At 40.1% G+C, this 17,129-nt stretch overlaps 1 protein-coding gene and 1 non-coding gene across 2 annotated transcripts; both read right to left on the bottom strand.

Moving 5' to 3' along the window:
• Positions 1–591: 591 nt before the first annotated feature.
• Positions 592–12,261, bottom strand: LOC139719277 (retinol dehydrogenase 11-like). Its single transcript, XM_071630700.1, has 6 exons — positions 12,100–12,261; positions 10,308–10,451; positions 8,608–8,799; positions 5,875–6,153; positions 4,222–4,423; positions 592–701 (listed from the first exon to the last, which is right to left on the bottom strand). Exons 1-6 carry the CDS (start codon positions 12,155–12,157, stop codon positions 602–604), a joined length of 975 nt encoding a protein of 324 aa, XP_071486801.1. The 5' UTR covers positions 12,158–12,261; the 3' UTR covers positions 592–601.
• A 4,796-nt stretch (positions 12,262–17,057) lies between these two features.
• On the bottom strand, positions 17,058–17,129 carry Trnag-ucc (transfer RNA glycine (anticodon UCC)). Its single transcript has one exon. It is a non-coding gene; the product is annotated as a tRNA-Gly (tRNA).

A 17,129-nucleotide genomic window follows, 5' to 3' on the forward strand; every position in this document is an offset into this window, starting at 1 on the left:
CTGGACCTATTTTGTTAGCTTTATAGGGGGCAGGAGATGCATGTATACATGCATGCACACGTTAGCACGAGCGCTGTTCGCTCGGCTGTGTCTAGCGGGCCAGAAAATCTGAGCAATTGCAGAATACCCCAGCTCTCTTGTGCGTACTTCCCCTTAATAACGTGTTTCTATGGCCGTACGCTAACGGAATAAAGCACAGTGTCTATGGGAGACACGCTCGGAATGAAGGATTGCCGGGGTATTCTGCAATTTAGCCAAAAAATCTGCTGCAAAAGAAACAGTTCCGATGCAGTCAGTGCGTGACCGGGTAAATAAATCGCCTTCGTGTCCCTGCCACGTAAATAGGCACCGAGCTCCGTACGTGTCACCCCCTTACTCTAAATAGAACGGTCGCGGACCTGACGCGATCCAATCAGATCCACTCAGAGTCAACCGCACAGCTGATCGGACATTGTACGCTTAGTCGGTTAGTGTATGCGCGTACAGCTGACCCGGCTGATTAAAAGCTTCAAATTAGGTGAAAGAAATCGGGGTTCTAAAATTCATATGCTTCCTCCTAACCCTCATTCATGTCTCTTTCTCAGGATGTAATTGTCACACGCTATTTTTCCAAGCCGACCAGTTCTGTACTCAGTTCCCATAACTTGCTGGCCGCCGCGTCATCTTGAGCGGCCTTGGACGGGGTCTTAACGGCGCAGTCACTGCAAACAGACAAGAATGGAAAAGACTTTTTTGATGATGAATGTATACAATTATCAGTTCACCCAAATACAGACTGATGATTACTCTTCAACCCCATTTGTCAATGCGGTAACGGATTTTAATTTGAGTCATTTTCAACGCAACATCCTCGCGACAACACGATGGCAAGAATATTGTAGCGCGAGCAAGTTTCGATCGTTGGTTGTGGACTACGATTTGTCTGCTCAGTGTCCACCATGTGGGTTGGGCTCATTCATGGCAATATGACCTGCAATTGATGACAAAGCACGACTAAGGCGCGGTCAGACTGGCAAAAGATCGGGAAGTTTAAGATCGCGATCTTTAAGACCTCGAGGTTTTGTCAGTGTGACCGCAAACTTCCCGCGGAGCTTCCCGCGAAACTTCTCGATCTGTTTGCGGGCGGTGCCTCCGAAGCGCGAGGCCATTGTCATCTACAGATGTGCATTGTTACGTCACAATCACTAGCCATCGGACGGCGCGCTCTTGCTTGCGCGCGTACCAATGGCCCAAACTTCGCGATCTTCTCGATCATAAATCTGACCGCGCCTTAAAAAAGGGTTAAAAGAAACCTGTACTGACATTTTCTACTTGTCTGATGATTCTAATCTACATTTTTTGATGCCTACAACTGGAAAGAGAGGATTCTAAAACCCAGGATAAACCGGTAATGATTTTTTGAAAAAAATGAAAACGAGCAAGCCAAGGAACGATCCACACAATTTGGCATACGTCACAGGTGCCAACCTCCGAATTTAGCAAAACGAACTACACATGTCAATTTACTGATGAAATCTCACACGAAGTACTGCAAAAACTGTTATTCAGTAAAATTGCAATATGGAGCTAAAATAAACATGTTAAACAATATCTATTAATTTCTAAAAGGAATCTCTTCAAAAGATTTTTATTTCGATGAAATTTGTGGGGAATATTCCAGATATGCAAAATGAAATTGGCATCATTGTCCGAACGTGCTGCCCATAGAAAACTGTGTGTAAGTAACGTTGCACTAACTATGCATTGATGATAAGCGATAATGGTTCGACATCACAGTTCAAACTATCTAACGAAGATGAGGACTGCGTGATTCTTAAAGTCTAAATCCAAAAAATAGTCAACGGCAATCACGGTTTACGCCTAGTTAGTTATGCACCCAGTACATATAGACTCTAGACTAGAACTATAGGTCTAGGACTAGTGAGCAGTCAAGGACCGAGAAGATTCTACTCGCCGCCCCGTCGACAGCTGTACGTGCACAGCGCTCAATAGGCACAGCGTAAACGTTTAGTATGCAATACATACCCCTGCTGCCAGAACTTGAAGAAAGTCCAGACGAAAGTCCAGACTCCAAGGTCTAGCGTTGCCGCTAGATCTAGGCCCTTGTCCTGCAGGCCCTGTTGTTTCTGTGCTGAATTTTGCAGGTAAGGTATCTGCTTTATGGATTTTCAATGTTTTTGTAGTCGAGATAAATCTCATGGTGGTCGTATTAACACCAAGGACTAGATCTAGTTTTAGTAGGACCCGGTCATACCTCGGAAGAGTAGCCTGACCACGTACATACAAACAGTGCCGCCGCTTCGCGATCCAAGCGCTGGTGTAGGCATCATAGTGCTAAAGTACTTCCGTATCCATGTAGATATCTCAAAATTCACTTAACCAAATTGCACCAAAATCACAAGAAATATTTTATGACTCATGTCCACTTGCTCACGGTAATTGGAACCAAATCGCAAGTCGGGAAGCGTAAGTGAATTTGTCGACTTTCCTGTCGTCGCTAAAAACAATCTACTCTGTACGACTAAACAAGAGTGATCGCGGCGTAGGAGAGTAGCCCTACGGCCTGCGCACGCACAGACTGAAGTTAGCCATCTAATATCCTGAGACAAATCTTTCAAGTAATCGGGAGCAAAAAATCAATTTATAAATTATTTGAGCTAAGTTGAATGAAAAATAAAGTTCGTAAATCACACAAATCGCCAAAATCATGCCTTTTTTTAGTTTAGTTCCCGCGTAAATTCCCCGTTCGCACAGTACTAGTCGGCTAACTTCAGTTCTAGATTGTGCATGTCACGTTTACCAAGATCTCTCGCGAAGAGTGAGTTTTTTTTTGAGTGACAACTTGAAAGTCGGCGTCAATATTGATACTTCTCGATTACCGATTTCGTTCAAATATAATACAGTATTTTGAAATATGCTTAGAAGTATATCCTGTAATTTTGGTGCTATTTGGTTCAGCGAAATTTGAGACAGCTGCATGGACAGGACAGTACACAAGTGCCGCCTGCTAGCTAAATTGAGCCTAAGCGTCGTCTGCTACTCGGCACGATTTAACGCACGCGTATGCAAGGGCTGGTAATCAGAGATATATTTGGCACCTGTGACATCACGACATCCGGGCTCGTCAGCTCATTAGCATAATTCTCGCCAAAAAAGTTCCATTTTCAACATGAAATTACGGGCTAAATCGTTTTGAAATTTTGATTCTGTTTGCACCGCTGGGTCTTTTAGAATTAAAAGAACAACATATAAAAAAAAAAAAAAAACCGGTACAATGCCCTTTTAAAAGTCGGTTGCAGGAAGGTAAACTGCAAGACGGGCCGATTGATCCAAATAGGGACACTAGATCCAAAAGGCACAGAGCGCCATCCCTCGGCCACCGGCGAAGCAGTCATTTCGTTTTGATTCAGTTTGGTATCATAGTCCCCGCATTCCGAGGATATTGATAACAACGATGATATGAAAAAAAAAAAATATGTATATAAAGTACAATCATGACACGCGGTATATAGGGCGATAATCACGTTGATCAACTAGGGGAAAAAAAACACGTTCATGTGCCATGTGCTAGTATGTTAGCTCATGAATTCAGTAACTCAGGAACAATAATTGATCCAATCTTTTATTCAGAATTGTTACTACTATTGTATTGGCCGAAAAAAGATGCAGTTTGACGGGTTAACATCCAAAGATTATGGATGATATCACCTAAACTGTGCAGTGGACTTTTTGAAATTGATTCTGTAATTAGACCCTATATGACATTTCGCCGAAAATGACAAACAAAAAGACTTCTTGAGAAATTCGCCAAGGATGATGATGGTTTCACCTCATTCGGATATCACTTAGGAAACTGTTTTCTTTATCATGGTATGAAGCAACGGTTCCTATTATTCCAAGTTTGCACATCCTAAGGTTGCAACCGATTGACAAATTGCCCTACATCGACGTAAATAAGCACTGAATTGATCAGTATTTTAGTAGTAGCCATGATAAAAAATCATGGGCGTACATTCTCGAGCAGGATTCGAACCTACGACCTCCTGATCTCCGGACAGGCGTCATCTCCACTAGACCGAGCTTCCGCCCGACAGCAAGTGTCCTTATAGAAATGCAGCGGGTACTATGCGTATTCCGTCGAGATGTAAAAACATCTCGACTGAAGAATTTCATGAATTTGAATCATTACACATCCTAAAGTTGTTTGATTATAATTCCCACCTGTAGTAGAGCCCAGTTTCGTTAGCCGCCTTTTCATCCACGCAGCAGTAAATGTTGGTCTGCGCGCCCCGCTCGGCCGTCTTGTAGAAGAGACGCATGATGGGATGGATCGGCACGAAGAGCCAGCTGTATGAGGTCATGTGACGCTGTAGATCGGTGTCCACGGCGCCCGGATGTAGAGAGTAACACGTGACGCCCGTCCCTGGAAAGAGGAGGATTTGCAGTTGGAAAGAAAGAGGTGTGTCCTTCAACACGTGACTGTCATCACAAAGGATAATTTATTCGGAATGGTCATCTTTACAATTATTGCAATTAATTGAATGCAACAGATCAGCGTCCACTGTGCAAGCAAAGAAAACAAACAAGTAAACAAACTAAAAACCCTTGGTATCACGGAGAAAATTGACTTTTGATTGGAGGTATATATTGTTTAACCTCTTGTGAGTAATCTTCACACAATGGTTGATCACATGAGTGTGACGTCATCTGGACAAAAGATTCTCCTTAGTTTTGTGTCTTGCGAGCGAAGTGACCATGAATATTTTTTTCTGTCGAATTGTTATACTATAGGTGTGTTAATAAGGACCATGATCAACAACAACAACAACAACAACAACTCTTTAAGTGAACGTGATGCTATTGAGATATCATGGACAAACAAAACAAAGATAAGAAAGAACACAATGTTTGTCCTGCTGTACAATGTCGCCGAAAGACGTATACACAACTAGCTGATGACTCGAACCTGCTCGACCTCCCGCAGTATTCTATTGGAGGTGAATATTGCGATACGATTCCACGTCGCATGAATGACTTTGTGTATCATTGCGTGATAGTTTACACTGTCACTTCAAGTAAAACCATGTTACGAAATACTAATTTTGAAAGAATACTGTATACCTCAATTTTGTCATCGTTTATGATGGGAGGTGCGTCCTTATTGCTCTTATTGCGTGCAACATTTTGACTTTCATGCAGCATCAAAGCCACAAAAAAGAAAAAGAAAAAAGACTATGACATTGTGATATTTAATCAGAAACGGAAAATAAAGCTACGTTGTGAAAAACGGTTCACATGAAGTAAAAACAAAAATGGGTACAGTTCGTAATGATGTTCCTGTAATCCCTTTGTTGCTATATTTGTTTGTTGTAACTTCTAATCGCTTATCTTCTTATATTTAATATGCATAATTTCATTTCTTAACATAACCGTAGGCTCTACATTTCTTTTCATTCCTAGTTCCTTAAACCTCAACTATTTTGTTAAGATATTTCTGAAGGCTGAAAAACCGGGTCTTTGCGTTGAAAAAACGAAAAATACGTTGTTTGCTTGATTGTAAGTATTTGTCTGACAGAAGTCGTATAGTTTACCTTATATGATATTCACGTCTTGATTGTTCAATATATTTTTCTTTAATAATGCAAACTGATCTTTTATCCATTGTGCCTAATTTCCAACTATCTACACAGTACATTATACATCATCAAGAAATTATAAACAAAGCTATTTAGTTTGAACCGCACTGATGAATGTTAACACTTTCCGTACCACGGACTTCGGACAGTGTGTACAATACTATGGGGGTTTTCAGATTCAGTCGGCACTCTAAGCACACAAACGGTTAAGCGAGGCAGCAGAATATGACCTTTTTACCTGAGAGCCTTTTGGCCAGTTCCCTTGTGAAGAGGATGTTGGCTAGCTTGCTCTGGCCGTAGGAGACGATGGAATCATACTTCTTCTCCAACATGATATCGTCGAAGTGCATGCGGCCGAACTGGTGGCCGACCGACGACACGTTGACGATGCGACTCGGAGCTGAGGCCTTGATGAGATCGAGTAAGAGGTTGGTCAGGAGAAAGTGACCCAGGTGATTGACCCCGAACTGCATCTCAAACCCATCCTCGGTCTTCCAATGAGGACACATCATGATTCCTGGAGAGGTCAAAGTTCATCTAACAACATCATTACCAAGCCGCGTTTCCATGGTTACCACATTTTTTTTTTGGCACTACGTAAAATACATGGTGTATTTGAACCCAGCACATGAAAATAATATCATCAATATTGTCATGGAAAGGTAATTCCTAATAGTATTTTGCATGTTTTTATATTATTACTTTTATGATAATCACCAGTAACACTGTTACCATTAGTTGCACAACTCTTACGACTACTACAGTGCACTCCCATAACGAAGACGGTTATAACGAAGTGAAATTCGGGCCGTAATGTTTCCGGCTTTATGTATTTTTATTTTTTATTTGTTCGGTTATACGAAATTTCGATATAACGAAAGAAAACTGCCGGTCCCGAGGACTTCGTTATAACGGGAGTCCACTGTATTGGAAGAAAATGACGATCATGAGGATTATCATTATATAGTTATCATTATTGTCATTGTTGTTATCATCATTCTTCTCATAGTTCTAATGACTGATGTCGTTATTACTATCATTATCACACCATTGCCTCGAGTTGGCGCGGCGGCTCCAGGCAGTGATAATCAAGATATACCTGGATCTAAGAGGGATATCAGTTTCGCACGTCATTAATTCTCCTCAATAGTAGAATATGTAGTATCATGACCTTTGTACAAGCATTTATGTAAAAAGCAAAATTGTCGTACTCTGAATGATAACTATTACCTTTATTATCGGTAACATAATTGTCGTATTTCACTTCATTCATTTTATTCATTTTCCGTTTTCAACAATACAAGGAAAAGTAGAAATTACGCGGTGCGTAATATATGTCCCCGCCGGAAGTAGCATTTAGTAGCAAAATGTACAATATAGGTAAAAAATCAAGGTCAAAGGTCAAAGAAGTCAAAGGTCAAAATTCTGTGTAGAAGTTTTGAAGCTCTCACCTAGTGCCATCACATAAAGGAAACAGAATCGAAATCGGGTTAGAAATGGCGAAGGAGTAGCATTTTGTAGCCAATGTACAATATAGGTTAAAAATCAAGGTCAGAGGTCAAAGAAGTCAAAGGTCAAAATTCTGTGTAGAAGTTTTGAAGCCCTCACCTAGTGCCATCACATAAAGCAAACGGAAGTGAAATCGGGTTAGAAATGGCGAAGGAGTAGCATTTTGTAGCAAAATGAACAATACAGGTCAAAAATCAAGGTCAAAGGTCAAAGAAGTCAAAGGTCAAAATTCTGTGTAGAAGTTTTGAAGCCCTCACCTAGTGCAATCACATAAAGCAAACGGAATCGAAATCGGGTTAGAAATGGCGAAGGAGTAGCATTTTGTAGCAAAATGTACAATATAGGTAAAAAAATCAAGGTCAAAGGTCAAAGAAGTCAAAGGTCAAAATTCTGTGTAGAAGTTTTGAAGCCCTCACCTAGTGCCATCATATAAAGCAAACAGAATCGAAATCGGGTTAGAAATGGCGAAGGAGTAGCATTTTGTAGCAAAATGTACAATATAGGTCAAAAAATCAAGGTCAAAGGTCAAAGAAGTCAAAGGTCAAAATTCTGTGTAGAAGTTTTGAAGCCCTCATCTAGTGCCATCACATAAAGCAAACAGAATCGAAATCGGGTTAGAAATGGCGAAGGAGTAGCATTTTGTAGCAAAATGTACAATATAGGTCAAAGGTCAAGGTCAAAGGTCACGACTGAAATTCTGTGTAGAAGTTTCAAAGCTCCTATGTAGTGCTATCATATAAAGCGAACAGAATCAAAATTGGCTCATAAATGACAGAGAAGTAGCAAATTGAAGATTTTGATCACACACGGACGCACACACGGACACACGGACACACGGACGGACGGACGGACAGACGGACGGACGGACACACGGACACACACACGTACGGAGCCCGTTTCATAGTCCCCTGCTCGAACTCGTTCGGCGGGGACAAAAATTGTACTTAATCATAAGGACAACGTAATTGTGTGAACACTAAGTCCCCCCCCCCCCAAATATTTACAGTAGCTTGTGAATAATCATTGTTACATGCATTATAGGATAACAAAGTTTGAACAAAGTTCTCTGACAGGGTGATTATGGAAATTAATTTGCCTAGTCGATCCCATACAGTGCCAAAGAATACAAACGATGTTATTTCATCAAGAATAAAGTAATTAGATGCAACTTGCGTAAGAAGTACATCTGTGTAGAAAAAAACAACACATACACACACACACACACACACAAAGAAGTACACATTTATTTACTTTCGCAAAAAGTCACACATGATCATGCAATACTTTAATGTGTCCTTATCATTTCGGATGGTGTAAGCAAGTGCTTCTTCCATCTTTTTGTTACTTCGGTTTTCTGGTTGTGGTGTTTTTAGATGAACTCTTTTTAAAGGAGTTTGTTTTCTTCGTTCTGTTTTTTTCTTCAGATTCCTTCAAGTAAAGACTGGTCATCGCTCTATCATACCTGCGTTGTTGAGCAGGATGTCGAGGCGTTCTTCCTCTCTTTTGATCTCGGTGGCAAAGTCTCGGATGGACTTCATCGAGGCCAGGTCCAGTTTCTTGACCACTACGTTCTTGTTTCCTGACTCTCTGATGACCCATAGCTGAGCCTCCTCGGCCTTCTTCAGGTCACGACACGCCATGATGACACGGGCTCCTGGACACATAGAGGAAGAGCTCATGATTAGACCTTAGAAAAATGACATATTTAGTGTATATTCAGGAGCCTTAACCATAAAGAAGATCTTTAGATTTTGCAATTTTATATTGGAGTCTAAATTAGAAATATTTTGTTGAAATTTCAATTGTATAAAGAAGTCCATCCTAGAAATAATTTACTACAATCATAATCCTTTATTTTCTTTTATAGTCTGTCCAAAAATAGTGACTTAAAATTTTGCAGTTTCGAATAGAATTCTAACCATAATTAGTTTCTTGAAACTTTGCAATTTCTTGTAGTCTCGTTGAAAGTTGTAAGCGACTGAAAGTAAAATACCACTCTTTATTATGTGAGTTGATATTAATGATCCGAATAAACTCATGGAAACTCATAAAAGGTTTGATGAAATCGAATTAAATTAATCTGAAGAGATATCAAATTATTGTGATAGTCAGAGTCATGACCTTACCACAGAAATACCATTAAAGTTTTGTTATTCGACTCTGCAAATTATGCCTTGTTCTTTGATTTCATGCCGAAAGGATAAAATTTAATTTGGGGCAGATTTGTGGCAGGGTCATTAGGAGACCTTTAAGGCAATGGCGTTTTCACCTCACTCAATGCGCATGCGCGATTGTGACTGATTATCAATGCTTCGTGACACCATACGAAACTTGGAAATTCCACCATGTTGTAAGTCCAATCTTGATAAAACATAATTTCATTCAGGTTACCCTACTATTTGTTTGTTTCACTCATTTTTTTTTTCAATCAACTGATCTTAGATTTGTAAAATACTGTTCTATGGTCCAATGTCTCTTTATTCGATTTCGGAAAAAAAATTAAAAAGGTTATTTTTTTTAAATGCGCCAATAAACTGAATAATGCAAAATGAACTAAAAGAATTAATGTCATAATAGCTAAAATAAAGACAGATCAGGACTTTGCCATGATAACTTTCTAATGATATACTGCAAGAGCCTTACCTCAGTATTAATATCTTGCGATGAAACAGTGAAGTAAACACAAGCGAACCAACTTCATTCCAGCATACGGGAACGTCACTTGATTTACAGTTCGACCTCTCCTATCCGGCCTCCGTTTATCCGGATCTCTCTATTAGCCGGATGCGATCTCGGCGTGATTTTTTTCTTCAATGTGATGATTACGGGGGAAACGGGATTTCAAACTCAAACAAAACTCCTACACAAACTCACATAAATTATTTATCCTTCTCAACATACTAACACACAGTCACATCTAATAACATGCATTCAGACATTCACTACCCCCAAATCACAGCAAGAACACGGACAGAAAACATTGAGTCTCCCATATCCGGCCAAATCCCTTATCCGGATTAATTAGTGCCGGTCCCGACATACCCGGATAGGACAGGTCGGACTGTAGTTTGACCCAACTTCCATCGATTCCACTCAGACTGTGCACTCGGAAACCAGTTTTAGAGTAAAGAAAAAAAAAATCCCAAACACTAGAAGGCCCACCTCGCTTGGCTAGGTCCTTAGCCGACTCTTTTCCGATGCCTGTATTGGCTCCCGTGATGATCACCGTCTTCCCGTCAAGTCGCGCCTTGCTGTAACACCGCCCTCCCTGCAGCCATCGTCTCGTGAACACTACGGCAACGGCAGCTGGGTAGAGGGATTGCGAGGAATACTTCAGTAACATGAACTCTTTACATGTCATACGAATTGCTGCTCTATGGAATTTGTGTGTATTTTGTGGTGGAAAATTTCAACTTTGGCAACCTAACAGTTAAAGGCTAGTCAGATCAAGGAAGCGTAAAAAGACTTCCTTGACCAGAGGCACAGCAGGGGCCATGACAACCGGGGGGGGGGGGGGAGGCATACTTTGGGGGGGAGAAAAACAAGGAAAAGTGATAATTGAAATCATGGATATTGCGAAATTGAAATATTGAATTATTGAAATTGTGTAAACTAGCAAAATGGTAGAAATGGCAAACATCATAAAATTAACATTCTCACCTTGCACTTAAAACTCAATATTTTTAATTTGCATGATGAGTTCTCCCATCCACACTGAAACATGACAGGTTGTACAAAATGATGAATTAGAACAAATTTTAGAATTATACCCTGCTCTCAACATCATAAGACTATAAAGAAAACATTAATAGTTGCAGTTTTTCTCATAGAAATGGCCCTGTTAGTAACACTATACTTTTATGCCATTTTCTCCAAAGCATTAATTCATCCAAGTAAATACCCAATTGGAATTGCATGAATATCTCTATCTATCTATCTATTTATTTATCTATCTATCCATCTATCTATCTATTCATATATCTATATATTTATCTATATCTATAATCATGCACAATAATATCATATGAATATAATAATTACATACATAAGACGTAGGAGGAGAAAGAAGATGATATAATGCAGTATATACCTACATATACTTCAATACATTTATATTCTCTTCTTTCTCCTCCTCTGCCCTCTTCAGATGGTGGCGTTTCTCAGGCCACTCCGTGACGTTATAGCGTTATGGGATATAACCACAAAATAATGCCGTATTTTTACCATGATAGTCTAAAGTGTATATTCTGCGTCCTCTGTCGCACAAGTCAAGGTCATCGTCACAACCTGGTGCCCATAGTAATACGACCTCCACGAGTGCTTCTTCCAGGGTTCAAATAATATGATACATGTATACATGTACCACCTCAACATTTTGTGTCTGGTGTGTTTCTGTTGAAGTACTATCGTCCTTTTGCAGCATGCCCCTAATATTATAATCTCTTGCATCATCATCTCTCACCGTCTCACGGTAAAAAAGTGTCGTCTGCGCAAGATACAATGTACGTGCACGTACTCTACGCATTAACGCTGGGTACCTGCTAAATCGGACAGGTGGACAACTCGGCCCTACTAGAACACACGGATTGAAAATCAAAGTCAAATAAAAAAAAAAAGCAGACATGCAGAAGAAATAAAAGGTCAAATTAACAGGCTACAATATAAAGGAAAATCTGTGAAGAATTCTTGAATTGTCTCGTTGTGCATTGGTCAAGTAAACAGGACATGATTCAGGAAATGAGTAAAAAATATGTTTGAGATTATCTCCTTGAACGTTTTCTGACCTACCGTACACAGGAACCCATGGTCTCGACTCGGCCTTGAATTTGTGGCCGAAATCTAGGGTAGGGCGAGTTGGCACTGACCCAGACTACAATATTACCAGCCGGAGTAGATGTCCAGTATGAACCTCTGATTATGAATGTAATTAAACAAGAATGGTGTATCTCCTTACCAGTCAAAATGCCAGCAACTGCGGTGGTGGGTGAGAATGATCCTGTCATGGTGTTCATCAGAGCCCGGAATATGAAGTGGATTTTTGGGCGCGGATTCTGTCACAGTAGACTGTCAGATAGGGCTCGAGTCGGGTGGCAATAGACACACATCAAACGATATGTGTATGGCAGGCGTGCAATGGTGTCCTGGATAAGTACGCGGGGCCGCTGGGGCAGCTGTGTATCGTGTATAATTATGAGGAGGTAGTGAACGTGACTGAGTGTACATGATTTTTCAACGGACTGAGAGTTTGCACGATCGGACTCGACTTAATGTGTGACGTCACAACCTAAACAAGCTCCGGTCACTTGGCGTTCCGTTGTTTCACGAGCTGCAGTAGTGAGGCAGTTTAAAATTTTGATGCCCATACAGTCATGTTACTTAATTATAGATATCAGCGAAAATGAATTTTGAATACAATAGTCCGTAGTTTAATTTCAGCTTTTCCTATGCCGCTATGCGCTCTTTTTTCCCTGATCATCATTTCTGTTTTAGACAAGGTGAAGTTGTCGATTTAAAAAAATGTAAAACCATGCTGTGATGTTTTGAACACATTTTTTTTTTCAAAGTTAAAGTCAATGAAATTAAGGTATCCACTTATGAGCCTGTTGGGACAACAGGTGACAGTAGAAAAACTAAAGAAAAAATCCAATCGAGACGATTAGGAGCAGTTATATATTATACTGTATCTATTTATCTCTCTATATATTAATTATATATATTATAAATATATTACATATATCATATACATATATTATCTCCCTATATTGGAATAGCTTAGATTATACTGTAGTTTAAAAGAATCTGTTATGTTTCACATTCAATATAAACTGATAAAAAAAAATTGATTTCCGCATATGCCAGTTAATTGTGTTTATGAAACATCCTCCATATTTTTACTTTTTTGTCCTTGAGCTTGAGTATAGCATGTCCACAGACCTCTTCCATTCCTTTCCTCTTCCTTTTGTTTTCTCCATTTTCCCTACTCCTCTTTCCTCGTTCTTCGTTGTCCATTAACTGTGTATGCGTATTTTTCTTCTTTTCTGTTATTCTGTGTTTTGTTTGTGTTTTTGTTGTTGTTTTGCGTGACTGCGTGTATGTCTTATCTTTTGGTCACATTTTCCTGGTATAGGCCTACACGGCCAAATGAATAGCGTCTGTGCCATAATATTGCTATTTTGCAATATCCTTTATCTGCATCCAAAAACAAGCATTGTTGATAGTATCCTCTTACTATCACCATCAAATATATCAATGACCAAAGTACAATGGTACACAGATGAATTTAACGTAAATACATCTTATTGGTATATTGGTGTTGCTGTTGTTTCTTTTCAGTGTTCCACGTCCTACAAGCTTAGTTTTTTTTTAATGGAACACTCTTTTCCATAGTAATGATTACTTCTTCTTTTTTGTTACCATGACCAAAGTGTGCATTGTTCTTTTGTTGTTGTTGTTGTTGCTATGATACCATGCGTACATATATTTTATACTGTGTTCAATGAACTGTTCTTTCCGGCTGGATGAAAGGCAAATTGACACATGTACCGTTTTGTATCATGTATTTTTTTTAAAGGAAATTGATAAACAATTGTATTGAATTGAAATTGAATATGAATCATATATATATATATATATATATATATATCATGGCTCGACACTAACTTTTTTGTTTGTGGCCCGATGGGGCCACCAAAATCCTAAATTTCAAATTTTTGGTGGCCCGAGAGAAAAATTTGGTGTCCCGAAAAAAACCCAATAAAAAACATTAAAAGTCCTTTTTTTTTTAATGAGTCAAATATTTAAGATTTATGATAGTAAGAATTAGAAGTTGGACAATTATCTACTCATAAATAAACTTCAACAAACTTGCAACACTCACTCTCAGACATTAATTCAGTCCTTTTCATCCATCCTTTGAACAAATTTAACTGCTAATTTCCGGCGCAAAAAGTTACGAATTTATTGACATACTTTTCAAAAAAATTTGGTGGCCCGAGGCGGGCCACCAAATTTGCCCTTTTTTGAAATTTGGTGGCCCGATTTTCATTTTTGGTGGCCCCGGGCCACCGGGCCACCATTAGTGTCGAGCCCTGTATATATATATATATATATTTACTCTTGTGTGCGCGCCATATGAGGCTACCCAATTTTTGGCTCCTTCAAAGTGTCACATTTTTTTCACATTTTTGCTGGAAGTTTTGGTATCATCTACGCAGCAACTATGACTGGGTACCTCAAGGATACTTTTTGACTCCATTTTGAAGGATACTCTTCAGCATATTCATCTGAGATTTGTCATTCTTCTTTTCAGCTTGATGTCTTGACATTTCTGTGGAGTCTGCACTGTGTCCCACATGTGGCAATTGGAGTTGGGAAATTTGGAATCTACTTGCACTGTGTCCCACAAGTTACAACTGAAGTTGGAAAGTTAGAGTTCACTCTCACTGCTAGTCACCATTCATGTTCAGTGATGCATCAGTGGATGAATGGAGCTTTGTTGTGCTCTTAAGCACAATCATCTGAGATTTTTGTCACCTTTTTTTCAGCTGGATATCTGACATTCCTCTGGAATTTACGTTGTGCACCCACATGTCACCCTGTTGTGTTTTCCTTCCATTCAGTGACATGCCATTTCAGTAATGCCCTTGCACAATCTTACAGCCGTCAATTCCTCTCATACAATGGGTAATGCTGCAGTATACAAGCTCTGAGCTGTATTCCATTAGGAGGCATATGACCTATGAGCAGGGGAATACTCTCTGCCTCATATTTCAACAGGCTTTTTGATCTGAATATTAAGAGACCCAGGTATGGGCACAGAGGAATCCGGGGTGGTAAGAGGAGTCAACAAAATGTCAATCATCAACACAAGGGAGGTGCAAATGGGCAACTAAAGGTAGGATTGATAAATTACCAGTCTTCACGTAATAAATCTGACCTCATTATTGATCATTTGATGGATCATGATTTAGACATACTGGCAATGACTGAGACTTGGCTTAAAGAAAATGTCTGTGTAGCTGCAGGGAATATCACACCTGCAGGATATAATCTCATCAGCGTTCCTAGGGAACATCGGAGAGGTGGTGGGGTTGCTCTGCTTCATAAGTTCAGTCTCACTGTGTAGCCTCAAGGTTGCGGTCGTGACAAACCCAGATCCTTTGAAGTGACTGAATGTAGCGTGAGTTACGACAGTGTTGTTCTCAAACTAGTGATCGTTTACCGCCCTCCGCCCTCTCCTAAGAATAAGTCCAGCTTTACTGACTTTATGCAAGAATACTCTTCCCTCCTGGATAAGTATGTTCTTTTCACGGGCAAACTACTTATACTTGGAGATTTTAATGTCCACTGGGAGAATGAGAATTCTGTTGAGATAAGGCGACTTACGTCGTTACTCAAGGACCATAACCTTCAGCAGTTTGTTGATGGGCCAACCCACGAGTCTGGCCATACTTTGGATTTAGTTATTGCACGGGTTGGAGAAGAGTGCTTGGAGACTGTTGATGGGTGTAGGTGAGTCTTTGTCAGACCACTCAGCTATTCACTGTAATTTCACATGCAATTTCAGAAGCCAAAGGCAGTTAAGAGAGAGATTCAATTTCGTCGGATAAAGGCAATTGATTCCACCAAGTTCAACTCGGATATTCAGAAATCTGAGATATTATCATCAGATACCGGTACATCACAATCTGCTGAGACTCTATTACTTCAGTACTGCATGGTTATGAAAAAACTCCTTGAAAAACATGCACCACAGCGTTCCTGTGTTGTCACTGATCATCCTGTCATTCCTTGGTACAATCAAGATATAGCTGATGCTAAGCGAAAGCGACGTCAACTTGAGCGGAAATGGAGAAAGACAGGGTTATCTGTTGATAAACATTGCTTCAAGGAACATAGGAACATCACTCAAGACTTGTTCAAAGCGGCGAAGTCTAAGTTTTGGAACAATCTCATATTGGAATGTGGCTATGATCAAAGGGCCCTGCATGGCATAATCAGCCAACTTCTTCATCAGAAAGCTCCAGTAACAAAGAAACTGCCACAAGATATACCTGATGCTGACCTTGTCATTGATATCTCTCACTTTTTCACTGGAAAGATTGAGAAAATCCAGGAGCATATGCCGGCATCTCGACCAATGGACTATGAACAGCATGCACATAAGCTGTCACATACCCTGACATCATCATCAGGTAGTATTGATGCTCATATGTCTGTGATGCCTCCTACTTGTCTTGAGGAAGTCAAGCGAATAATTCGCAAGACCCCTGCAAAGACATGTCCACTTGACCCCGTGCCTACAGCTCTTGTTAAGCAACATTGTGATCTCCTAGCCATACCTATCACTGGTCTGATTAATGCATCATGATGGAATAGTCCCAGACAGCCTGAAGCTTGCCTATCTTACGCCAGTTTTGAAGAAATCTACACTTGACCACAATGAACTAGCCAGCTATCGCCCAGTATCAAACCTACCATTCCTTGCCAAAGTGAAGTAGAAAATTGTAGCTAGTCGCCTGACAGCTTATCTGCAAGGTAATGATCTCTATGAATGCCTTCAGTCAGCATACAGGAAGAATCACAGCGTTGAGACAGCACGTTTGAAGGTCTCAGATGACATCCTTACATCAATTGATGACAGGAAGGCAGTTGCCCTTGTTCTACTTGATATGACAGCTGCCTTTGATACTGTTGACCATACTATCCTTCTGGAGAGACTGAGGAAAGATTTTAGAATTGATGCAACTGCACTCCAGTGGCTCAGGTCTTACCTCAACAACAGAAGACAAGCAGTAGTCATCAATGCATATGTGATATATAAGAAAGGGAGGAGAAATCGGTGAGTAGCTTTGACATCGTTACTCCTGTTACTGTTCCTCCTTTTTGGAAAAGCGCAAGAGTTGAAAAATTGGTCTCCGCCGGGAATCGAACCCGGGTCTTTGGCATGGAACGCCAACGCCTTAACCGCTCGGCCACGGAGAC

The sequence above is a fragment of the Diadema antillarum genome, unplaced genomic scaffold (genome assembly GCF_040938485.1).
Source record: "Diadema antillarum isolate AM-2024a unplaced genomic scaffold, OU_Dant_1.0 scf00000108, whole genome shotgun sequence".
Lineage (NCBI taxonomy): Eukaryota > Metazoa > Echinodermata > Echinoidea > Diadematoida > Diadematidae > Diadema > Diadema antillarum.